At 45.9% G+C, this 23,212-nt stretch overlaps 4 protein-coding genes across 4 annotated transcripts; 2 read left to right on the top strand and 2 right to left on the bottom strand.

Annotated features, from left to right (window-relative positions):
* Positions 1–9,149: 9,149 nt before the first annotated feature.
* On the top strand, positions 9,150–10,902 carry LOC123425002. Its single transcript, XM_045108677.1, has 3 exons — positions 9,150–9,319; positions 10,380–10,542; positions 10,638–10,902. Exons 2-3 carry the CDS (start codon positions 10,381–10,383, stop codon positions 10,683–10,685), a joined length of 210 nt encoding a protein of 69 aa, XP_044964612.1. The 5' UTR covers positions 9,150–9,319; position 10,380; the 3' UTR covers positions 10,686–10,902.
* A 408-nt stretch (positions 10,903–11,310) lies between these two features.
* LOC123425001 lies at positions 11,311–13,853 on the bottom strand. The gene is made up of 3 exons (XM_045108676.1): positions 13,099–13,853; positions 12,202–13,003; positions 11,311–11,582 (listed from the first exon to the last, which is right to left on the bottom strand). Exons 1-3 carry the CDS (start codon positions 13,444–13,446, stop codon positions 11,560–11,562), a joined length of 1,173 nt encoding a protein of 390 aa, XP_044964611.1. The 5' UTR covers positions 13,447–13,853; the 3' UTR covers positions 11,311–11,559.
* A 612-nt stretch (positions 13,854–14,465) lies between these two features.
* On the bottom strand, positions 14,466–19,134 carry LOC123425000 (E3 ubiquitin-protein ligase SP1). The gene is made up of 11 exons (XM_045108675.1): positions 18,887–19,134; positions 18,749–18,801; positions 17,619–17,743; positions 17,436–17,531; positions 16,645–16,782; positions 16,504–16,569; positions 16,282–16,394; positions 16,093–16,203; positions 15,599–15,642; positions 15,420–15,519; positions 14,466–14,956 (listed from the first exon to the last, which is right to left on the bottom strand). Exons 1-11 carry the CDS (start codon positions 18,961–18,963, stop codon positions 14,854–14,856), a joined length of 1,026 nt encoding a protein of 341 aa, XP_044964610.1. The 5' UTR covers positions 18,964–19,134; the 3' UTR covers positions 14,466–14,853.
* Positions 19,135–19,365: 231 nt separating this feature from the next.
* LOC123424999 (DEAD-box ATP-dependent RNA helicase 57) lies at positions 19,366–22,958 on the top strand. The gene is made up of 11 exons (XM_045108674.1): positions 19,366–19,671; positions 19,755–19,891; positions 20,189–20,280; positions 20,397–20,493; positions 20,587–20,667; positions 20,746–20,978; positions 21,484–21,678; positions 21,755–21,845; positions 22,138–22,260; positions 22,388–22,538; positions 22,620–22,958. The coding sequence occupies exons 1-11, from the start codon at positions 19,428–19,430 to the stop codon at positions 22,820–22,822; spliced, it is 1,647 nt and encodes a 548-aa protein (XP_044964609.1). The 5' UTR covers positions 19,366–19,427; the 3' UTR covers positions 22,823–22,958.
* The last annotated feature ends 254 nt before the right edge of the window (positions 22,959–23,212 follow it).

Here is a 23,212-nt window from a genome sequence, read left to right as displayed (position 1 = left end):
GGAATAAATACTTGACACGCAGAAAACAGTAGAAACAAAATGACACGATCAACATGCTACGTCTATTAGTTTGGGTCTAGTCCATCACGTGATTCTCCTAATGACGTGATCCAGTTATCAAGCAACAACACCTTGTTCATAATCAGAAGACACTGACTATCTTTGATCAACTGGCTAGCCAACTAGAGGCTTGCTAGGGACGGTGTTTTGTCTATGTATCCACACATGTAAATGAGTCTTCATTCAATACAATTATAGCATGGATAATAAACGATTATCTTGATACAGGAATTACAATAATAACTATATTTATTATTGCCTCTAGGGCATAATTCCAACACGTGGAGCTCCAGCACTGTGTCCAGAAGCAGAATGAGCCCCTGCGCGATTTCATCCAGCGCTGGACGACCCTCTACCACACGGTGGAGAACGTCATAGAGCACCAAGCAGTCTGCGCCTTCAAGGCAGGCGTGCGGTACAGAGATATGTACCTGAAGTTCGGTCGGACAGGCGACATCTCCATGAGCAAGATGATGGAGACAGCCGCACGTTATGCAAATGGCGAAGAAGAGGACCGCACACGTAGCGACAAGCATAAGGCAGTCGCCGACGGAGATGTGAACAACAATCGGAAGCAAAAGCAGAAAGCTCCATCCACTCCGCAGGCAGAGGCAGCAGCTGTTACGAATGCCAAGTTCAAGGGTAAGGGGAAAGCTCAGTATACCCCCAAGAAGAAACAATTCGTAAATTCCATCCTGGATCAGCCATGTCCAATCCACACAAAGATGGACGAAGAAGGCAACGCCATATTCCCGAAGCACACCACTCGGCAATGTCGCCTCCTGATCCAAGGATTCGGTGAGGGCCAGCTGAGTGAAAAGGACACCGAGAAGGATGATGAGGACAAGGAGGATCTGTTCCCCCAAGTCCATGCAACATTGATGATTTTTGCTGACGTGGAAAGCAAGAGTCGACTGAAGCTGGTGAACAGGGAGGTGAACATGGCAACCCCAACCAACCCCACGTTCCTCAAATGGTCTCAGACTGCGATCACCTTTGATCAGTCAGACCATCCAGCACACGTGCCCACCCCAGGGAGGCAAGCTCTGGTCGTCGACCCGGTGGTGGAAGGAGTCTGACTATGCAAAGTCCTCATGGACGGCGGCAGCAGCTTGAACATCATGTACGCCGACACTCTCAAGGGGATGGGCATTCCGATGTCCAAACTTAGCGAGAGCAGCATGCAGTTTCACGGAGTCGTCCCAGGACGGAAGGCCAAGTCACTCGGCCAGATCGCGTTGGACGTCGTTTTCGGCTCCGACAAGAACTTCCGCAAGGAAAAGCTGACATTCGAGGTGGTGGACTTCCAGAGTGCATACCATGCGATTCTGGGTCGTGTGGCGTATGCGTGTTTCATGGCCCATCCATGTTACGTGTATTTCAAGCTGAAGATTCCAGGTCCCAAAGGTGTGATCACGGTCATAGACAATTGGCAGCGGGCCGAGGAGTGTCTGCAGCAGGGGTCGAGAATTGCCGATCAGCAGATGGCTATCCTCGAGCTGGATGAGTACAAGAAGGCAGCCGACCCCGCTGACTTGATGCGTTCGAAGAAGCCAGCTTCGGAGTCCACATTCCAGTCGGCGGGAGACACGAAGAAAGTCAGCATCCACCTGACGGACGACGCCGCTGCCCCAACGAACATCTCCACCACCCTTGATCCAAAATAGGAAGCCAAGCTCATCCAATTCCTCCGTGAGAACTAGGACATTTTCGCATGGAAGCCCGCTGACATGCCAGGTGTACCCAGGGAGTTGGCTGAGCACCGACTGCATGTGGATCCTGCTTCTCGACCCGTCTGAGAACGCGTGCGTCGGTCCGCCGCGCACAAAAGGAAGGCAATCGGAGAGGAGGTGGCTAAACTTTTGGCAACCAACTTCATTCGCGAGGTACACCACTCCGAGTGGCTCGCCAATGTTGTCATGGTGCCCAAGAAGGACAAGTCTCTCCGTATGTGCATCGATTTCAAGCATCTCAATAAGGTCTGCCGAAAGATCATTTCCCGCTCCCCCGCATTGATCAAATTGTTGATTCGACTACAGGTTGCGAGCGTTTATCATTCCTTGATGCCTATTCAGGCTATCATCAGATCCGTCTGTATGGTCCGGATGAATTAAAAACAGCCTTCATCACCCCATTCGGGTGTTTCTGCTACATCACTATGCCATTCGGTTTGAAGAATGCAGGAGCAACTTTTATGCGCATGATCCAAAAATGCCTCCTTGACCAGATCGGTCGAAATGTGGAGGCATATATGGACGATATCATAGTCAAGTCACACAAAGGTTCCGACCTATTGACTGACTTGGCAGAAACATTCGCCAACCTACGTAGGTACGATATCAAGCTCAACCTAGTCAAGTGTTCATTCGGCGTTCCCAGCGGAAAGTTACTCCGTTTCTTCGTTTCCGAACGAGGAATCGATGTCAACCCCGAAAAGATCGGGACCATCGTCCGAATGGAGCGGCCGGTCAGAATACATGATGTTCAAAGGCTCACAGGTTGCCTAGCGCCTTTTAGCAGGTTTATCGCTCGACTCGGCGAGAAGGCTTTACCTCTGTACCGACTCATGAAGAAATCAGATACTTTCGAGTGGACAGACGAAGCCCAAATTGCATTCGACGACCTCAAAGCCCTGCTTTCCACCCAGCCAGTTCTTACTGCCCCGCTCAGTAAAGAACCCCTTCTTCTGTACATCACGACTACAAATCAAGTCGTCGGCACTGTTCTCACAGTCGAACGCGAAGAAGAAGGCAAAGCGTACAAGGTTCAGCGGCCAGTATATTATGTCTCCGAAGTCCTGACTCCTTCCAAGCAGAGGTATCCCCATTATCAAAAGCTTATTTACGGGATCTACATGACTGCAAAGAAGGTGGCTCATTATTTCCGAGACCACTCGGTGTCTGTCATATCTGATGCTCCGTTGTCAGAAATCCTCCACAATCGGGACGCATCAGGCCGAGTGGCGAAGTGGGCAATGGAGATGTTATACTGCGACATCAAGTTCGAAGCCAAGAAGGTTATAAAGTCTCAAGCTCTGGCTGGCTTCATAGCAGAATGGGTAGAACAACAGCAACCGACTCACATCTACTCGGCTCATTGGACCATGTTCTTCGATGGGTCCAAGATGTTGAATGGCTCCGGCGCGGGCGTAGTGATCATATCGCCAAAAGGTGACAAACTCAAGTATGTGTTGCAGATACATTTTGATTCTTCCAACAACGAGGCAGAGTACGAAGCTCTCCTTTATGGATTGCGCATGGCCATCACACTCGGCGTCTGTCGCCTGATGGTCTATGGCGACTCGGATTTGGTGGTTAATCAAGTGATGAAGGAGTGGGATGTAAGGAACCCCACCATGACTGCATACTGCAATGCAGTAAGGAAGATCGAGAAGAAGTTTGAAGGTCTGGAACTTCACCATGTTCCCCGACTGAAAAACCAAGCGGTAGATGAATTGGCGAAACTTGGATCCACTCGGAGACCGGTCCCGAGTGATGTCTACCTCGAGCACCTACACCTTCCCTCAGTAAAAGAAGATCCTTTCACAGAGGAACCAGTACAACCGAAGAGCTCAACTGATCCGACTGAAGTCGAGGTCCCTGCTGTGGTTGATTTGATCATGGAGATTCTTGCTCTCATCCCCGAATGGATTGTGCCATTCATTGCGTACATCCTGATGCAAGAGTTACCAGAAGACGAAGTCCAAGCTAGGCAGATCGTCCGCAGATCGAAGTCCTTCACCGTCATTGATGGCCAGTTGTACAGGGAAAGTGTTTCAGGCGTCCTTTAGCGGTGCATCACCCCTGAGGAGGGACAGTTAATCTTGGAAGAAATTCACTCGGGAACCTGCGGCCATCATGCCTCCTCAAGAGCAATCGTCGCCAAAGCATTCAGAGCTGGTTTCTTCTGGTTGCAGGCGAATGAAATGGCAAAAGATATGGTCAACCGATGCGAATGCTGTCAGTTCTATTCGAACAAGTCCCACAAGCCAACATCTGCGTTGAAGACAATCCCTCTTGTTTGGCCGTTCGCCGTGTGGGGATTAGATACAGTCGGACCATTCAGAACAGGACAAGGGGGATTCACTCATGTGCTGGTAGCAGTCGACAAGTTCACCAAGTGGATTGAAGCCAAGCCCATCAAGAAGCTTGACGCCCTTACGGCCATCAAATTCATGAGAGACATCATCTCCAGATACGGGGTTCCGCACAGCATAATCACCGACAACGGCACAAACTTCGACTCGGACAGGTTCAAAGGCTTTTGCACAGGCCAAGGAATCCGAGTGGATTTTGCATCCATGGCACACCCCCAAACAAACGGGCAAGCAGAGCCGGCGAATGGTCTTATTCTTCAAGGGTTGAAGCCTCGACTCCTGCGAGAAGTTGGACATGCCGCCGACGCATGGGTCACCGAACTGCCTTTGGTGTTGTGGGGCCTCCGCACAACTCTGAATAGATCTACAGGGCGATCCCCGTTCTTCCTCGTTTATGGAGCAGAGGTGGTCCTTCCGAGTGACTTGCTTCACAACTCTCCACGAGTCGAACTCTTCTCCGAAGCCGAAGCAGAGCAAGCTAGGCAAGACGAAGTAGATCTTCTGGAAGAAGAGCGCGAGATGACACTGACTCGCTCAACAATTTATCAACAAGATCTGCGGCGATTTCACGTGCGACACGTCAGGAGTCGCACATTCCAAGCAGGCGACCTGGTGCTCCGAGTGGATCAGCAGAGACCACACAAGTTGGCTCCCGCCTGGGAAGGACCCTTCATCATCTCTAAGGTGCTGAACAATGGGGCGTATCGACTTTACAACCTCGACAGGGAAACGGACGAGCCGCGAGCATGGAACGGAGATCTCCTAAAGCGCTTCTACACATGACCGCCGACGGGGACAATGTAAAGAACAAGTATCATTGAAGTAATACAAAGCAGATTGATTTCTTACAGGTTCAAAATTCTCCCGCGTTTGCAGACTCCGGTCTAAAAAACTAATTCCGAGTGTGCACTAAAAGTCGCACTCGGGGACTTAGCTGCGATCCAGAGTCGCCTAAGTACAAACTCTCTCCGAGTGTGCACTAAGAGTCGCACTCGGGGACTTAGCTGCGACCCAGAGTCGCCTAAGTACGAACTCTCTCCGAGTGTGCACTAAAAGTCGCACTCGGGGACTTAGCTGCGACCCAGAGTCGCCTAAGTACAAACTCTCTCCGAGTGTGCACTAAAGAGAATTCCAAATTAAAAGAGTAGCTTGAGAAAGGCCTTGTGACATGCATCCAAGGTGAAAAGAATCTTATTGACCTTTTGAGCAATCAAAAGGAAGTGGTTGCAAAGGAAGGAGTTGGGTTTGCACCCAAGTCCAAGAAGAACAAGAATAGGAAGGCCAAGCAACATCCCCAGCTTATGGAAATCTTTGTTAAAACCAGGGATGTTACTCATGTAAAGAAGAAGGACCAAGCTAAGGGTGGTAATGCCAAGAAGGGGAAAACCCTCCTTCCCAACAGAGCCGTCGACTTTAACCCCTCTTATGTTTTATGTCGTGCGAGTGATGGGAACGTTTTTTTGCTAAGTTTGTTGGTTCTCCTAATGAGTACATTGAATGGTCTATTTGGGTTCCTAATATCCTTGTTACTAACCTTAAAGGACCCATTAAAGAATGGACACCTAAATCCAAGCATTGATCTTATGCAGGAGTTTGCTCCTGGTGGGGTGTCATGGTTGCTTGATAGTGGAGCAACAAATCATATGACCGGAAGCAAGGACTTGGTGGTGGACGTTCATCCCGACCCATCCGTTGCCACCCAAGTCTCTTTTGGTGATGATGCGATTTCAAAGGTAGTGGGTCTCGGCAAGGTGGTAATTTCTCCGGAACTTACCACTGAAAAGGTCATGCTTGTTGAGACTCTCGCATACAATTTACTTTATGTTCACCAACTTTCACTTATGTGTTTTAGTACCTTCTTTGGCATTGACTCTGTGGCCCATTTGTGGAGCAAGACTCTTAAAGTAGCTTTTGTTGGGCATGTCGAGAATGGTCTCTATGTGATTAACTTTTCGGAGCGACCCACTAAGCCCGAGACTTGCCTAATGGCTAAAGTTGATGTGGGATGGCTTTGGCATCTCCGGCTAGCCCATGTCAATACGAGATATTTGCAAAGTCTCCTCAAAGGGGATCACGTTCTTGGACTAAAAAATGTGAGTCTCGCGAGAGATCGTGCTTGTAGTGCCTGTATTGAAGGAAAGATACATGAGACAGCTCACCACCCCACGGCTACCATCTACTCAAAGAGGACCTTGGAGCTCCTCCACATGGATATCTTTGGTCCTCCATCTTACAATAGCCTTGGGGGAAGAAAGTATTGCTTGGTGATAGTGGATGATTAGTCAAGATATACTTGGGTATACTTCTTCAAGAGAAAGAGTGAGACTCAACAAGCCGTCATCGGCTTTGCCAATGAAGCTCAACGACAACATGATGTAAAGATATTGGTGATTAGAAGTGAAAATGACACCGAGTTCAAGAATTACACCTTAAATGAATTTCCGAGTGATGAAGGAATCAAGCATCAATACTCTGCACCTTATACTCCTAAACAAAATGGTGTGGCGGAAAGGAAGAACCAGACACTGATGGATGCGGCAAGAACCATGATGGCGGAGTTTAATCTTCGTATAACTTCTGGGATGAAGCCATCAACACCGCATGTCATGGATCTAATCGGCTCTACCTCCACAAAGGCTTGAACAAGACTCTGTATGAAATTCTTACCGGTAACAAGCCCAACCTCAAGTACTTCCAGGTGTTCGGTTATAAGTGTTTGCTTCTTAAGAAAGGTGCTCGTTTGTCTAAATTTGAACCTAGAGCTCAAGAGGGCATATTTGTTGCTTATGCTACAAGCTCTTGCCCTTACCGTGTTCTCAACAAGTCCACTGGACTCATTGAGGAAACATGTAACGTAGAGTTTGATGAGAATAATGGCTCCCAAGTGGAGCAAAGTGGTATTTGCGATGTAGATGATGAAATTCCTCCCCAAGCCATAAGAAGAATGGGTGTGGGACACTTCCTGCCCGTTGAGGAACCCCTTGTGGCAGAAGGAGAAGGACAATGTTCCACTCATGTGGAACCATCACCAACGCAAGACCCACATGCTTCCGTAGAACAAACTGAAGGCCCTCACCCTATGATATTGATCAAGGAGAAGATCAACCTCATGATGGTGCTGCACCAAGTGATGTCCTTGATCAAACTCACCCCTCTGAGGATGCTCAAGATCAAGACCAAGCTCACGATCTAGAGCAAGATCAAGATCAAGACCAAGCTCAAGATCAAGGGCAAGCTCGACAAAGGTGGTAAGGACTCAAAAAGGCTCCTCCTCACCTTACCACTAAGTAGATTCAAGAAAGACGTGCTGCCAAGAATGCCGAAAAGCTCATAAAGTATTCTCATGTACTCGTGAATGTTTACGGCAGCTTAAAGAGAGGGGTAAGCACTCGCCGTCAATTAACAAACTTTAGTGCCCATCATGCGTTTGTTTCTTGCATTGAACCCCTAAAGGTATAAGAGGCTCTCAAAGACATGGATTGGGTTGAAGCCATGCATGAAAAACTCAACAACTTCAAGCGCAATAAAGTGTGGCGATTGGTGCCAAGACCGAAGGAAAACCACAATGTCATTGGGATGAATTGGATCTTTAAGAACAAGCAAGATGCAAACGGTGTTGTCACTCATAACAAGGCAAAATTGGTAGCGCAAGGCTACTCCCAAGTCGAGGGCATCGACTACGGTGAAACCTTTGCTCCCGTTACTCGCCTTGAATCTATTCGCATGTCGCTTGCATTTGCTTTTCATCATAACTTCAAATTATAGCAAATGGATGTGAAGAGTGCATTTCTTAATGGTCCCCTTAAGGAGTTGGTTTATGTCAAGCAACCCCCAGTGTTCGAGGATCCCAAGTTCCGTAATCATGTTTATGTTCTCGATAAGGCACCCTATGGCCTTAAACAAGCCCCAGCGTGCGTGGTATGAGCACCTTACTGAGATGTTACATGACCGTGGGTTTGAAGTTGGGAAAATTGACCCCACTCTTTTTACTAAGAAGGTCAAGGGGAGTTTGTTCATATGCCAACTATATGTTGATGATATTATCTTTGGTTCTCCTAACGAAGCTTTTAATGAAGAATTTGCCGCACTAATGAAAAAGAGTTTGAGATGTCTATGATGGGAAAGTTGAAGTTTTACCTTGGATTCGAAGTCAAGTAACAAAGTCAAGGAACCTTCATCAATCAAGCGAAATATACTCAAGACATGCTCAATAGGTTCAAGATGGATGTTCTCAAACCAGCCAAGGCAAACACTCCATGCCTCTCAAGTGCCATCTTGATCTTGATCCCAATGGTAAAGCTGTGGATCGAAAGGTATATCGCTCTATGATTGGCTCCTTGCTTTACCTTTGTGCATCTAGACCTGATATTATGTTGAGCGTGGGAATTTGTGCACGATTTCAATACGCACCTAAGGAAAGTCACTATGTGGCTATCAAGCGAATCTTTCGATATTTGGCTCATATCCAAACTTTGGTCTATGGTATCCCAAAGGTGCTTCGAGGTGCCTCCTAGTATGATTAAGAATCTAGAAACACATCGATACCTGAATGCCTCCATCATCGGCGAGTTAAAAATACTCTTCTCCCCCGTCCTCATGCATGTTGCGACCAATCAAACAGACACATGCGTTATTGATTGTGCCTTGGAAAATACACCACGGGATAATATTTATGAACACGGCTCAGGAGCTCACAGGACCAAAAAATCCCAGACGAAGGTAATACACCATTGATATAGTGTGTCATTGATTTGTGGTTGACGTTTGGTCGTTGTGAGATTGAATTGCTGTACCAAAACGATTGTAATCCCCAAGGTTAAGCAATGAAATATCTTTCTCTTGAAAAAAGAAAGAAAAGAAAGCAAAAAAGGTAAAAACTCCCTGCATTCTTTATTTTAAAGAAAACTCCCTCCATTCTTTAAAAGGCAAAAGAAATCCCTCCATTCCTTACAACCCACCATAAATTCTCAGGCCTTTGACGGGCTGACGAAGAGGCCCAGCTGACCCAACAACCCCCCTCACCCTCTCGTCCCCCTCTTCTTCCCTTCCCTTCCTCGTCCCTTCCAGGTCACGACGCTACCCCCAAATCCCCAGCCTCCAGATCCACCCGCCGCCGCCGGCAACCCCGTCGCTTCCCGGCCCCTGCGCGCCCCAGCCAGCCAGGTACGCGGCGATCTCCCTCCCTCCCCCCTACCCCGACCTGCGCACGATCTCTCGTAATCCCGCACGAAGGGGGCGACAGACCCCCTTCCTCCTCGCTCGATGCGACGCGAGGCGAGCGAGCGAGCCGTCGTGTGCGTCCGTGCGGTTTCGTGGACCCCTGCGTGCGTGCGCGTGGTGGATCTAGCCGTCGGTCCGCGACTCGCCGGTAGCCCTCTCGATGCGCTGGTCTGGGAGATTTTCGTCGCGTGGCGGACATTTCGATGCGTATGCTCTTGCGCTTTAGGACGGGTAACATATTTGTCTCCTCGGGCCTTGGTCTCGGTCCGATGTGGCCTACTGCTGTTTGTTTAACCTAGTTTGAGACTGGGTTATCCGGTTGAGATGCCTTTTCGTTGGGGGAATTATGTTGTTTGCTAGGTTAGTAATGCTGTGCGAGCTCATCGAAATCTCATTGGTGTATTATTAGATCTGCTGTAACGTCGTGAACGCACATAAATTCATTGGGTTCCTGATGATTCGATGGTACGAGGGAGGTTCTGGTCATGATCAATGATAGCCTAGAAAGTTCTGTGTTACTGGTAGAAGATACTCCGTCGGTCCCAAAATTCTTGTCTTAGGTTTGTCTAGAAATGAATGTATCTAAATACTAAAACGTGACTAGATACATTTATATCTAGACAAATTTAAGACAAGAATTTTGGGACGGAGGGAGTATAAGATACCTGAATTTGCTGATCATTGAAATGTTTTGTTAATGTGCTAAATTCAAATATGCTGAGTTGCTCAGAAAGAAGAATCCTTGGAATAAAGTGCCTGGGAGATGAAGTAACGTAGTGGATTGTACATTAGGCACTTGTTCCCCATTTCGATAGTTGCTTGTGGAGAGTAGCCGAGTAACTGTTAGAAATCCGCATAGGGATTATATCAGTTTCATGAGTTCTGGTCAATTTTGCTGAATCTTAGCAGTTACTCCCATGATGTAATGATTATGCTAGGACTGTCCATGGCAATTGCTCTTCCATTTAAGGGTTAGGAATGAAAGAGTAGATTTTGTATGCAGGATGGCGCACGAAGAGGCACCATTTTACCCACGTGAGAAGCTTGTTCAGAAGCAGCAGTATTTCCAGAACTTGAGCAAGCATATCCACCTTAAAGGCCGTTACGATGCGGTCATCTCCGTTGCCATTCCCCTTGCGCTTGCTGGCTCCAGCTTGTTCATGATTGTAAGTTCAAAATCCCATCTGATGCCATTGGTTGCTTGTGCTCTTTGATATTGCTTCTGCTCAGTCATTGACATGTCTTCTTGATTAACAATCAGGGTCGTGGGATCTACAACATGTCTAACGGGATCGGGAAAAAGGAGTGAATTTCTGTCGGTTTTGCTAGTATCTCAGGAAGCGGCATGGAAGCGATACTGCCCAAGCTATGATGCCATCTTCGTTTGCAAATAATATTGTCAGAGAAAGACTGAGTTCATTTCCAGTTCTCTTTTGTTGGTATTTGTGGATATTTGATGTCAGCAAATTGATGCTAAACTGGCAATGATGATTCTATAACATTGGCATCATTATCCTTTCTGTTAATTGTGTTGTTTATGTTCTACGTTTCCTTTCAACTGATGTTTTGTTTGTGCATTCATGACATGATTTCTTGTCTGTGAATTCATGAGTTTGTTTGTATGGTACGCAGCAAGTTCCTACGTGGTTTGAGGTCCTGAATATACTGGCTAATATGAGTCCATCGGGATTATATATTGTTTGGCTTTGTTGTTATCTAGCTGGATTATATATTGGGATTATACATCGAGTTCTTTTTAGAAAGAGAGTAGTTTCCTTGAGCTCCATCATAAGCCATTTCATTTCTGCAATTTTAGGTTGCTGTTGTTTTGCCCTGGGAATCAGAATGTAACGCCAGAGTCGTTTGGAATGCCAATTACCCTTAGGTAGTACCATCTTCCACCGAGCCTGGCGCAAGGAAAGGGATGCCAAGGCTAATCAGTAACATGATAGCATCGTTAACACAGTGCATTAGAACACTTCAAGGGACGCTAGGTATATAACCATTTACACATGTACTACTCCCAAATTCTCAACTACCATTGCTGCAACTAGACTGAATCAGAACTTCTAGAGCTTCACTCCTCCCATGTCGCTTTAAGCTAAAAATGGAGAGATTGCCCACCTTAAGAAGGGGACTGAATTAGAACTTCTAGAGCTTCATTCCTCCCATGTCGCTTGAAGCTAAAAATGGAGAGATTGCCCGCCTGAAGAAGGGGATGAGACATGAATCAGCTTCACTGGACAAAGCATAACATTTCAGGCCATTTGAACAAGAAGAAGATTGGCAGAAAATTCTCAAAATAGAAACAACCCAGGAAAAACTCTACGCACAGAATGAGAGTCTTGACAAACTGATACATGCCATTTAACCCCTTCTAGACAAGCACACAGAGTTATCAGAAGGCCTTTTAGTCCGTGCAAGCGGGCAGCGTTGCAATCTACACTAAACAACATGCAAGACAGAGTGTGTTCTTGCTGATATAGCATAAGATAACCTCATAGTAGAAACTACTACTCCTTCCGTCCCAAAATTATGTCATGGTTTTGATTTGAACTAAAACCACACTGAAACGGAGGGAGTACAATGCCATGTTCATAGAGAAACATGGATACATATGCAAGTCTAGAACAAAAGCTAATAGCTCATCTATCTCCAAAATCGACATACTAATTATCTAATTGATAGGAATGTAGGCTACAGCCTACAGGTTCTACCTTGTTGTATCCAAAATGCCAATGGACATTCAGAATAAGAAAGCCTGAAACTATTCTTGCAATGAAGCACGACGCGTTCATATAGGATTTGAGGATCAGTCAACATACCATTAAGCATCTTGAGTATGTACTCCCTCCTGTAGATTTCTGGGAGTGCCAAGAACATGCCCATTTGGTCCGGTTCCTTGGCGAAAACACTCGCGGCGTTGACCACTTCGCTTCCTGTAAACCCAAGCTTTTGCATTTCAGCAATGGCTCTTACTCTGACATCCTGTTGGGGCACCTCAGGCGATGACCTTTCTTGCAGATCAGTATGAGGCTCAATAACTGCTTCAGTTGCGCTGCCATTCTGGGTGATGCTTCGAAACTGATCATGTGCATCCTTGAACTGTTCCATGGCTGTTGCGGCCGTGCTCGCATCCTGAACAACACTCTGAAACCGACCGTGTGCATCCTTGAACGCCTCCATTGCCGCTGCCATGGCACCGGCATGCTGAACAACGCTCTGGAAGTGACTGTGCACATCCTTGAACAGCTCCATCGCCTCCGCCATCGTGTCGACGTGCTGGCTGGCGCGTTGATAGTGACCACGAACATCCTTCAGCATGTCCGGAGGCAGGTGATCCGATTCAGCCCTCTTCCTTTTACCGCCGTTCCTACATCTCTCCTGCGTTGTTTTATAGCTCAATGTAGCATCCAAGGAGCAAGAACCAGACGGTCCGGTGCACGCACCGTCTTCCTCCTCTTCATCACCTCCATCTTCGCTCATATCCCCATTCTCCATGCCGGCGGCCGCTTCCTCAGACACTTCCACCGCCTCCCTGGCCGCTCTATCCTTGCCATACACCGCGTCGAACGCGTCGAAATGCGGAAACGGAACGCCGTACATCCCCCTTGCCCTAGGATTATCCTGCAGAGACCAAACAAGCCAACGTCCATTCATGGTAGTACATCATCAAGAAAGACACATTTGCCAACAACACTAGCTAAAACATGGCGGCTGACTTTGCAGTAGTCGTCGTAGCGGTGCTTGTCGCAGCGGAGGACATTCCTGGAGGCGTCCCAGGAGAAGCCCGGCGAGGCGAGCATGTCCTTGAGGGCGCAGAACTTGCGCTTGAGGACCTTGAGCCGGGAGTCGACGTGGGGGCTGGCCCTGATGGCGCGGCCGGGCAGCCGCCGCGCGAGGAGGGCCTCTATCCCCTGCGTGTAGCAGTTCTTGAAGGCCCCACCGTCGGCCCTGAACCTGGGGTCGGCGGACACCTCGCGGAGGGCCCTCACCAGCTCCTCGTCCTCGTCCACCGTCCACTTCCTCTTGTTCCTCCCTCTGCCCCGCACCACCTTGGCCTGGTCCATCCCGCTCTCGAGGAAGGAAGACGGTGGCGAGGGGAGACGGCTGCCGGGGGAGATGGAGATGGAGATGGGATTGGGATTGGGAATCCGGGGCCGCGGCGAGGGTGGGGAGGGGAGGATTACCGGTCTAGGGTTACGGACGGAACGGATGCGCAGCGGCGGCTGGGACTGGGAGTAGCTGATCCACCACGTCACCACGTGCAGTGCGAGGGTATGCGCTTTGGATTGCGGTTCCTCGGGTCTTTCCACCTGCCCAAGGTTGGTTTGGGAGTGGTAATCCCAATCCCTGATACACCAAACCACTAAAAGTGTAAACCATACCCAACTCTTTCGAATTTGTTTCCCATCTCCTCGATTTAAGCTCAGTTTTGCAGTTCCTGAGATGTGTTTCGCTGTATCTCTTTCATAACCTACCGCTCTGGAAATAAACTAGATCCTTTTTCATCTCATTTGCAAGACAAAAGTTTGGGGATTTGTCCATGGCAAATCCAACGGTTTTTATGGTAATTTTAGTGATGCGAGGAAGCCAGGTTTAGTTGACATGATGGCAATTTCCTGCTGAAAAATACACTGACAGATTTGCCATGCGTGTCAACTAAACTTGCTATAGTCACTAAAATTATCTTAAAAACATTTGATTTGCCATGATTAAAAAAACAAACATTTGGGTGTTATCGGGATCCTTTTAAAAAAAAACTTCCTTTCATCCGCAAGATTCTAAAAAACACATAAATAGAAAAACATTGGATTGAAATGTAATGTACATCTCGATCCTAAATGATTTTGGTTTGTTTGATTACATCATAGGAAAAACAAAGGATTCTATCAAAGAGATTTGAGTAAATGCTGAAATTCCTGGAATATGGTACAAAGGAATCCTTAAGAATAATTCCCAAGGATTTTAATCCTCAAAAATTCATACCAAAATAATCTTAATCAAAGGAGCCCTTATGGTCTGGTTTATAGCTTTGTCCCACCTTCGAATGTGACAAAATCAACGGAGCACAGAGCACACAAGAACATCAATAGAGGGTGCCCGATATATCAGAAGATGTGATTATCCTTTACAGTGTCAAACAACAAAGCATTTCCTTTGGGTAGAATCAATTGACCCACCACTAGCATCCGTAAGTGCTGTTAGAAACAAGGAGTTACACAAGAACACTCTGTACACAACTGTAAAAGTACAAGCAAGATCAGTAACTGTTGAAGAAGCATGACTTTGCATCGCTTCAAGTTCCGTCTGTAAAACAAACTCCCATGACAAGCTTCAGCTCAGTTCTGCATTCCAGATATCGGCACACTGGCAGCCACGGCGATGACCGGAACTTTTAGTATCAGGTGGTTTTGAAAGATGTTGGTTCACCTGGCATGATCAAGCGCATGATTTTGCATCATATAGTGCCGCCATCAGTGACGGAATGTTCTGACAGCTTGGTCGATTCTTCGTCGGCAAAGTGGACAGTTTGTAACGTGAGAAGAGCAGTTCATACAGCAACACATGTGGCCACACCTGTAATGTATGATTGAAAATTTTGGTGGGGACAATATAAAAGTGCAGAGGTAGCAGGGAAAGATGTGCTTATCAACGAGCATTGGTGTTGATAATATAATTCAGGTGGTAAACATCTTCATAATAAGCAGAGCTAAAAATGTAAATAAAGTCAACGATGTCAGGGGCAAATAAACACAGATAGAAGGCTGCACTCGTGCCCACAAGGTACCTCGCCAAGTGGCTCAGGCTCAGTTCTCGACCAAATGAAACAGTAAACAGTACAAATGTTTACTACATATGCTCAGGATTATCCACAATGAAGATGTAAAAAAAAACAGCTTCATTATTAACATAAAATTATACATCCTCTGTTCCTAAATGTAATATGTTTTGGCAGTTCAAAATTTGAACTGCCAAAACGCCTTACGTTTAGAAACAGAGGTAGTATGATGAAATGTGGAGTGTAAAATAAGGTACTTACGGCACAAAAACTGCATTATACTCCTGTTCAAGGCATATGACACATATTTCCAATACCATTTGATCCTTCTTAGGCTCTCCGTCTGATGTACCATTGCCCCCTTCATATAGTAGTTAAATATATCAAAAGACAGGAACTAGTACTCACAAGACAGCCTAATTACTCTATAAGAAAATCACCTTCAGCTTCCCTAGCCTGCCTTTGTGCTGCAGCAGCACGAGCCCTGTATGGACAAAATGAATACATAAGTTTACGTAACACCAATGTTCCGAAACTCCAAACTAAGAAAATGTTTGGTGCTTGCTAAAGTATATTGGTAGTCAGCCCCATGCATGATTGCTAATTTGTGGTACTGATTGAAAACAAAAAATAGTTCCACGAGTAAAACATTACACATACAGTGTCTTCAGTGCACCTTTTTTTTTAACTGCATGTGACCTTTAGATAAATATATTAGCTGCAGGTTGACAATGCAGTTTTTGCAATTGAAAAAGCATAGGGAGATTAACATACTACTCAGTGATCAAGATTTAAAAAGGGACATAATTCTGATGATGGCAAACACAGATGAACGACCCTCCTGAACAATTGAAAACAAAAAGACCGAAATTGCTTTCCAAAGAACATGCCCCCTTTGTTATTCTAAATAAAAGAACCTATTGTTTGTCCATACTTCTTGTGAAATTCACGCTGGCGCTTTCTTTGTAGAAAATGATCAAGTGCACGCTTAGCAAGAAGAAAGACACCAAAAGCTGCAAAGCCCATGGAGGCAAGTTGGTATAACCTGTTGTAAAAAGACACACCATTATCAGCAAGGTCCCTTAACAAAGAGTTAGAATGTTCTAGTACATAATCTCCCTACTTGGCCCATTTTCCGAGATTCAAGATAAGTTGATCGATGCTTTTTGGAGATGCATAAAATGGTCCTTTGTGTGGTCGCTGTATCCGAATAGTTCCAACATCATCTTTAATGGCCTGGTCATATAACATAAGAATGCAGAACAAAAGTAAGGGATTACAAATTTTAGCCGTGTCAACAAAAATTCGCAGTGCCTTGAAACCCAATGAAATCTACAGGTATTACCTCACCAACAACAGTTAATGAAGTTCCAGTTGGAAGAACCCTTTCAGTTCGCTTTACTCCGAGCATCTACAAAGATTAATGCTAAATTATGAATAGCAATCCTATAAGCACTGGTCTTGCTCAAAATGTGATTAGACAAACCTTCAATCCTTGTAAATAATCTAGAGTTCCACGTACAAGGGTTCGCCCCGACTCCTCAAAAACCTCACTGGCAACAGTTAAAATTAGCCCGGCAGCAGAACGAGCGCCAACAACGTAGACACGCCCAGTGCCATCATCCTGGTGATGAATTAGGTGTTAGAAAAGAACTGAACTTGCAAGGCATTACAAAATCATAAGATATTTCAAGTTAAATTAACAAATAGTGAATTTAAAATTACAACTTATCTTTTCTTTTACGAGCAGTCACTTCATTTATGTTCATATAACAACTTCACCTGGCTTAAGCTTATGCATATTGTTTTTGTTAAACAAGTATAGGTATATCATCAATACATTAACTACTGTCGCCATAAGCTATCCATAGCACATAGCACCACATATAGGTGCTAATTGATACCAAATATTTTACTGTTTCGTATCCTCCATGAACAATAGATGATTTAACATCATCAGCAAGCTTAGCTTTGTGCCATATATACTTGAGTTAGCAACCATGCGCACAATGCTGGCCATTAATTCTAACACATTTTCTCACCTATAGCACTATCTTAGCAGCTAGGGATGCATATGCTCCTCTTTCATATAAATCTGGTATACAAACAGAGAAGGTAGTCTGGACTCCAGAAGTACAAACAGAGGGACCCAAGCCTTGCAGAAATAAACTTCTAGATAATTCCATGTTTGGATACATAATAGCAATAATCAAACTAAGGCTAAATTAAACTACATGTATTGACAGAGCAACAAAAAGAGAACTAGAAACACATTACCAGGTACCATGGAACCTCTTTGCTAACAGAAAGCATCACAGCAGAATCTTGAATCCAGGATCCAGCATCATTGTGCTTCAGGAAGTGTTGCTCTGCCTACAAAGAACAAAAAGTTAGCACAGTGCCACAATTACTAACAACAAGCCCATCAACTAATAACGAAAACAAAGAATCAGTAGCTACCGTTTCCTCGACTATCACACCTCTCATACCACTTTGTTGGCATATAAGTGGCGTATCTGAACTAACTCGCCCAGAAACTGCCACTACAAGTGGCAGGACTTTACTTGCAGTGTCCAAGATAGCAGCTGTTGAAGAGAGAGAAGAAATGTTAAAACATATCCTCCTTTTTACCCATTTAACCAAGCATACCAAATGATAATTTCCATAGAAAGTATATCACATGTAAAGCATGCTGATAGGAAAGGTCTAACTCTTGACCATATATGAAGTAAATGCTGTACTTTGACCATTAGTTAGTAGTTCCCATGCTGCTAGCTGATAGTACTTGCTAATTTCAGTTGTCTTCATTGTGGTGCATTCCCAAAAAAATTAGGAAATCAATTTAATTTTGTTGAATTGTGAAAATTGCTAATTTGAACTTATCTAATAAACTTATGATAGCACGAGTAAGCTATAGTACTTCTGGCAAAAAAAATTGTGTTTATATTACAAAAAGAGAGATTTGAAGGATTGGAGTATCACCAAAGAACTAGGCATGGGCAGGGGTGTGTGGAAGCTTGCTATCCATGAGTTGGTCGCGAGATCTTATGGGTTTCACCTCTAGCCTACCCCAACTTGTTTGGGACTAAAGGCTTTGTTGTTGTTGTTGTATTACAAAAAGAATTTGTAAGAGTGAATGCCCATGAAAAGAAATCTTGGCTCCATCACTGGTGACAGTGCGACACAGACATACTTATCTACCTACAAACACAGAGAAACCACTGACAGACAAACTGGGTGCCATTTTACCAGTGGATAGCACGGAATATCAAAACCAGCTGCAGACCAAACCATTGACATGGGAGGCTAGGACACGGGTGCAGGCGGCGCCCCGCAAAACTCAACTATTAGCTCATCACTGGCTGTAAATTTCACACTACACTTGTACTGTGGTATCGTCCCACTTGCATCCCTAGGCTGGGATCAGATTAGCTCAGAGCATCAGTACTCGCCGAAAACCAGAGCTCGACTGAGTTTCACCGCTGCAGTAACCAATAAACTGCAGGCCAGTGTATCACTACTCCTGTCCTGAAGCCAATCTCAGACAAACTACAACAACAGAGCGACAGGGCAAACCCTAGCTCACCCACCCAAATCCTTCAGGCTGCCTGTCCTCGCCACCGATCGCAGCACCTCCGCGTCCCTGAGGAGCAAGCAAAATCACCACCAATCAGCACCCCAAAAATCGCCTAACAGGAAACATTCTACATTAAAAAAAAAAACCTCACCTCCCGCTGCTCCTCCCGAGGAGATAGAGCGCCGCGGCGCTGAGGCAGCACCCGACCCCGCCCCACGGGACCAGCATCTCGCGCGGAGAAATCGTCCGGCGAGCAGCAGATCCGGCGCGCGGGAACGGACGGCGGGCGGGATTCCGGCGAGGCTGGAGCTACGGATTTTTAATTTAGGGCAGGATTACGGCGAGGCGGGCAAGGCACTGGATACCATACCAGAAGCGGAAGCAGACGGCAATGGTCATGGTCTGCGGGCCCCACCTGTCATTCACTTCTTTGCTGAGACGTGGGGCAGACGGCCGGATAAGCACGCCAGCGTGGAACCCACGGCGACCGACGCGCGGGCCGGATGGCGTTCGTGGCCAGATCGCAGCCGTCGATTATTTGACCCGCAGAGATTGCCCGACCTCTCTGGCTTACATGTGGGGCCAGGCGAGGATGCCGAGCTCATTTCGCTGCTCGTGGGACCGTGCTAGGGTTTAAGACGAGGAGCAGGAGGAGGTTTCCCCGGCGGCGGCGGCGAATCCAAACCCAAACCATGGAGGAGAAGCCGAGCCTCTCGTCGGCGCTGTTCGCCGGCACCCGCTTCGACCGCAAGCGCTTCGCGGGGGACATCGCGCGGTTCCGGACGGGCGCGCGGCCCGCTGCCCCCGCCCCCGCGGCCCCCGACGCCGCGGCGCCGGGCCCGGAGAAGAAGCGGAAGCGCAAGAGCAAGAGCAAGGCCAACGCGAAGAAGATCAAGAGGAAGAAGAAGCGCGCCGACGGGGCCGCCTCCGCGCCCGGTGAGGCTTCGGTTCCTGCTTGCTTGGTGCTTTGGAGCTGCTGTGCTGGTGGTTTGATTTCCGCTGGGTTTGCTGTTCTGCAGATGTTGTGGAGGGGTTCAGCGTGTTCAAGGGGGCGGAGGCGAAGGAGGCGGTTGAGGAGCCTGTGGAGGTGGTGGTTAGGGAGGACGAGGACGAGGCCGTCGTGAGGCGTCGGAAGGAGGCAGAGAGGGAAATCGAGGTAACGGTGTTTTGCGTTGCACTGATGAATGTTCGTATTCATGGTTCAGTGTTTGCATCTATTTTGGTATAAGCATCTAGGCAAATTCTGTTGAGCTGAATTAGTAATCACCATATATGTTATTTTGCAACAAATAACTTTGCATATGTAAATATCTGGTCAGCAAAGTGGTTTTGTTATGATTCCAGCACGAACTTGATTGAATTGAAAATACTGGTAGATTTTGACTCCCACTTGGTATGTCTGCAACTGTAACCACTGTACTATTGGGTTTTAACCTTTTGTATTGGTTTCTAGAGAGCTGCCATTCTCCGGAAGAGGTACGACATCCACATTTCGGGACATAATGTTCCAGCACCACTGGAGAGCTTTGAAGAACTGGTTTCAAGGTTAGCATTTCTGTCATTGTGGATTATTGACATGCTGCACTGCAGCAACATCAACATCATGTCTTTAAGTAATCATTTGAAGCTGTTAAGCTGAGCCTTTTTTACTTGCACACTAGGTATGACTGTGATTCATATTTGGTTGGGAACTTGTCAAAACTTGGGTTTCAAGAACCTACACCTATCCAGAGGCAGGCCATCTCTATTCTTCTTTCAGTGAGTGATTGTTTACTCTCTTTTGGACTTTAGTTCCTTTGGCATGGAGAAATATAGTTGTTTAGATTAATTATTCCATATTGCTTGTTTCAGGGCAGGGAGTGCTTTGCTTGTGCACCTACAGGCTCTGGCAAGACACTTGCATTCCTGCTCCCTATGCTTATGAAAATCAAGGTATTAATCTTCATGGTCTTGTGTATTGTTGTGTAGATTTGTTGGACATGCTTTATGATGAGTATATTGTTCTAATAGCCAGGGTCTAAAGGATGTGTTAAGGCTGTTATTCTTTGCCCCACAAGGGAATTGGCAGCACAGACTACGAGAGAGTGCAAAAAGTTGGCAAAAGGGAGGAAGTTTGGTGTCAAACTAATGACCAAAGATCTCTCACAAGATGGTAATTTCAAGGATATGCACTGCGACATCCTTGTATCCACCCCACTTCGTTTGGACCATGCTATACGAAAGAGAGACCTTGACTTAAGTAGGTCTGTGATCATGTTATGATTTTTCTGTTTAGCTATTTAGCATATTACAATTATTTTGACATAAATAATGTATTAATAGCACTCCTGATACATTGTGATCCGTTTTATGTTTGATCATAATTGTTACTTAGGGTTCCAATTAATAACATTTTCATCGACACTAAATGATTGTATGGGTACACAGATAGTACTTGTACATTACAAAATGGTAAATTTTACCGAAATGAAAAGAAATTAATTTGATCAGAAAAACTGTGGCTTTTAAGTGTTTTCATTTATAAAGAAATACTGAGTAACCTGCATTACATTCATTGCTAGTGATTTTGTTTCAGAATCAAAACATATCAAGACCAAGCCAGCTATACCTTTATTCTCTGTTCCATATCATCTTGGTCATTTGTGTTGTCATGTGGTTTACCGAGGAGCCATGAATTTGCATTTTGCTTAAACATTTTCTTTCAGATCTGCGCAAACTTCAGCAATAACACATAACTGCCTCATGCAGGGTGGAGTACCTTGTGTTGGATGAATCTGATAAACTTTTTGAGCTTGGATTCGTCGAAGTGATTGATTCAATTGTCAAAGCATGCTCGAACCCTTCAATAATTCGTTCTTTGTTTAGTGCCACATTGCCGGAAACAATAGAGGCTCTTGCACGTACAATAATGCATGATGCTGTTCGGATCATTGTGGGAAGAAAGTGAGTATCCTATTCTTGTGAACTAGCAGATGTATTTTGCATGGGATATCTTCATAATGTAATTTTCAACTTGCAGGAATTCAGCTTCCTCAATGATCAAGCAAAAGTTGATTTTTGCTGGAACAGAGAGGGGGAAGTTGATAGCTCTTCGCCAAAGCTTTGCAGAAGTATGTTGTGATCTTTCACTCGCAGTTTCTTTCTCCTGGTTTCCATGCATTGCGTTGTTTTAGAACTGGTTTGTACTTGCCATGCCAAACCATCAGACTGCAGCATAATGCATTAATGCATGCCCGCATATGAGTAGCAAAACTAAGCCCTATATTCTGCTGCTCGTAGCCGTAAACTCACTGCTTGCAAAGTATTTAAAATGTTGAACTGCACATTTGTCCTTACTAGAAAGGGGTCTTGTGTGTGCGTGTGTTTTGAAACTTACTGTTGTTGTACCGTCTTCAATTGTAGTCCCTGAATCCTCCGGTATTGGTCTTTGTCCAAAGCAAAGAGAGGGCAAAAGAGCTCTACAGAGAGCTGGTATATGATGACATTAGAGTTGATGTAATTCATGGTGACCTTACTGAAGAACAGGTATACTTTTGCATAATGTGCTGATACTTATTTTGATTGATGCTCCTGTTGTTTTCTGTTTTCACTGGTTTAATATTGTTGATGACATCAGGCTCACCGACTGAATTCTGTATTTCCTTACTTTTAGCGTCAAGATGCTGTTGACAACTTGAGAGCTGGAAAAAGCTGGGTGCTAATAGCAACAGAGGTTCTTGCGCGGGGAATGGATTTCAAAGGTGTCAACTGTGTAATCAACTACGATTTCCCTGAGTCCGCGTCTGCCTACATTCACAGAATAGGTAAGAAAGATGCTCAGCTTTCCTGCCTAGACACTGTTGCTGCAATAAGATTCTAAACCCCATTCCCTTGTTATATTCTAGGACGGTCTGGAAGAGCAGGCAGGTCGGGGGAGGCAATCACGTTCTTCACGGAGGAGGACAAGCCGTTCCTGCGGAATATTGCCAACGTGCTGGTATCTTCGGGCTGCGAGGTCCCTTCCTGGATGGTGGCATTGCCCAAGCTCAGGAGCAGGAAGCACAGGGTGGACAGGGACCGCATCTCCTTTTTAACCGACGAGGATTGAGAGAGTGATATTGTGTAACCGTAACAATTTTGTAGAGATGACACGTTTGGCCTCAGTTTTCCCTGTTTGAATGCCTGGTGAGTGTATCATTCAACTTTTCTGACTAAAACCTGAGATGGGCGTATTCATGTGAGCATATCTTTTGTGATTCGTTACAGTTTTAGTGCGTTGGCTGTTCGAATGTCATTTCACTACTAATCGCAACTCATCCGCTAATTCTGAAACATCAGAGGACACTATTGATACAATAATCCTACATCTATGAGCAGGCTACGGATGTTTAACGGAAAATTCCATCTCTACCCCTGCCCCCCACTTGAATTTCATCCGGGTGGACCCCCTCTCACCCCCTATTTTCATTCTAAGCCTTCATGTTACAATGTCTAAGAG

Source organism: Hordeum vulgare, chromosome 2H (assembly GCF_904849725.1).
Source record: "Hordeum vulgare subsp. vulgare chromosome 2H, MorexV3_pseudomolecules_assembly, whole genome shotgun sequence".
Lineage (NCBI taxonomy): Eukaryota > Viridiplantae > Streptophyta > Magnoliopsida > Poales > Poaceae > Hordeum > Hordeum vulgare.
Note: the sequence above shows the minus strand (reverse complement) of the source record. Positions and strands in the feature narration are given on the sequence as shown.

Coding starts and splice junctions, on each gene's coding strand:
- LOC123424999 (XM_045108674.1), top strand. CDS start 19,428: ATGGAGGAGAAGCCGAGCCTCTCGTCGGCGCTGTTCGCCGGCACCCGC. Junction 20,979..21,483: donor AGAGACCTTGACTTAAGTAG/GTCTGTGATCAT, acceptor TGCCTCATGCAG/GGTGGAGTACCTTGTGTTGG. Junction 22,539..22,619: donor TGCCTACATTCACAGAATAG/GTAAGAAAGATG, acceptor GTTATATTCTAG/GACGGTCTGGAAGAGCAGGC.
- LOC123425002 (XM_045108677.1), top strand. CDS start 10,381: ATGGCGCACGAAGAGGCACCATTTTACCCACGTGAGAAGCTTGTTCAG. Junction 10,543..10,637: donor GCTCCAGCTTGTTCATGATT/GTAAGTTCAAAA, acceptor ATTAACAATCAG/GGTCGTGGGATCTACAACAT.
- LOC123425001 (XM_045108676.1), bottom strand. CDS start 13,446: ATGGACCAGGCCAAGGTGGTGCGGGGCAGAGGGAGGAACAAGAGGAAG. Junction 13,004..13,098: donor GCTACGACGACTACTGCAAA/GTCAGCCGCCAT, acceptor TGGTCTCTGCAG/GATAATCCTAGGGCAAGGGG. Junction 11,583..12,201: donor CATACTCAAGATGCTTAATG/GTATGTTGACTG, acceptor CCCCTTCTTCAG/GCGGGCAATCTCTCCATTTT.
- LOC123425000 (XM_045108675.1), bottom strand. CDS start 18,963: ATGCTGGTCCCGTGGGGCGGGGTCGGGTGCTGCCTCAGCGCCGCGGCG. Junction 16,783..17,435: donor AAGAGGTTCCATGGTACCTG/GTAATGTGTTTC, acceptor ATTCATCACCAG/GATGATGGCACTGGGCGTGT. Junction 16,570..16,644: donor ATTATTTACAAGGATTGAAG/GTTTGTCTAATC, acceptor TAATCTTTGTAG/ATGCTCGGAGTAAAGCGAAC.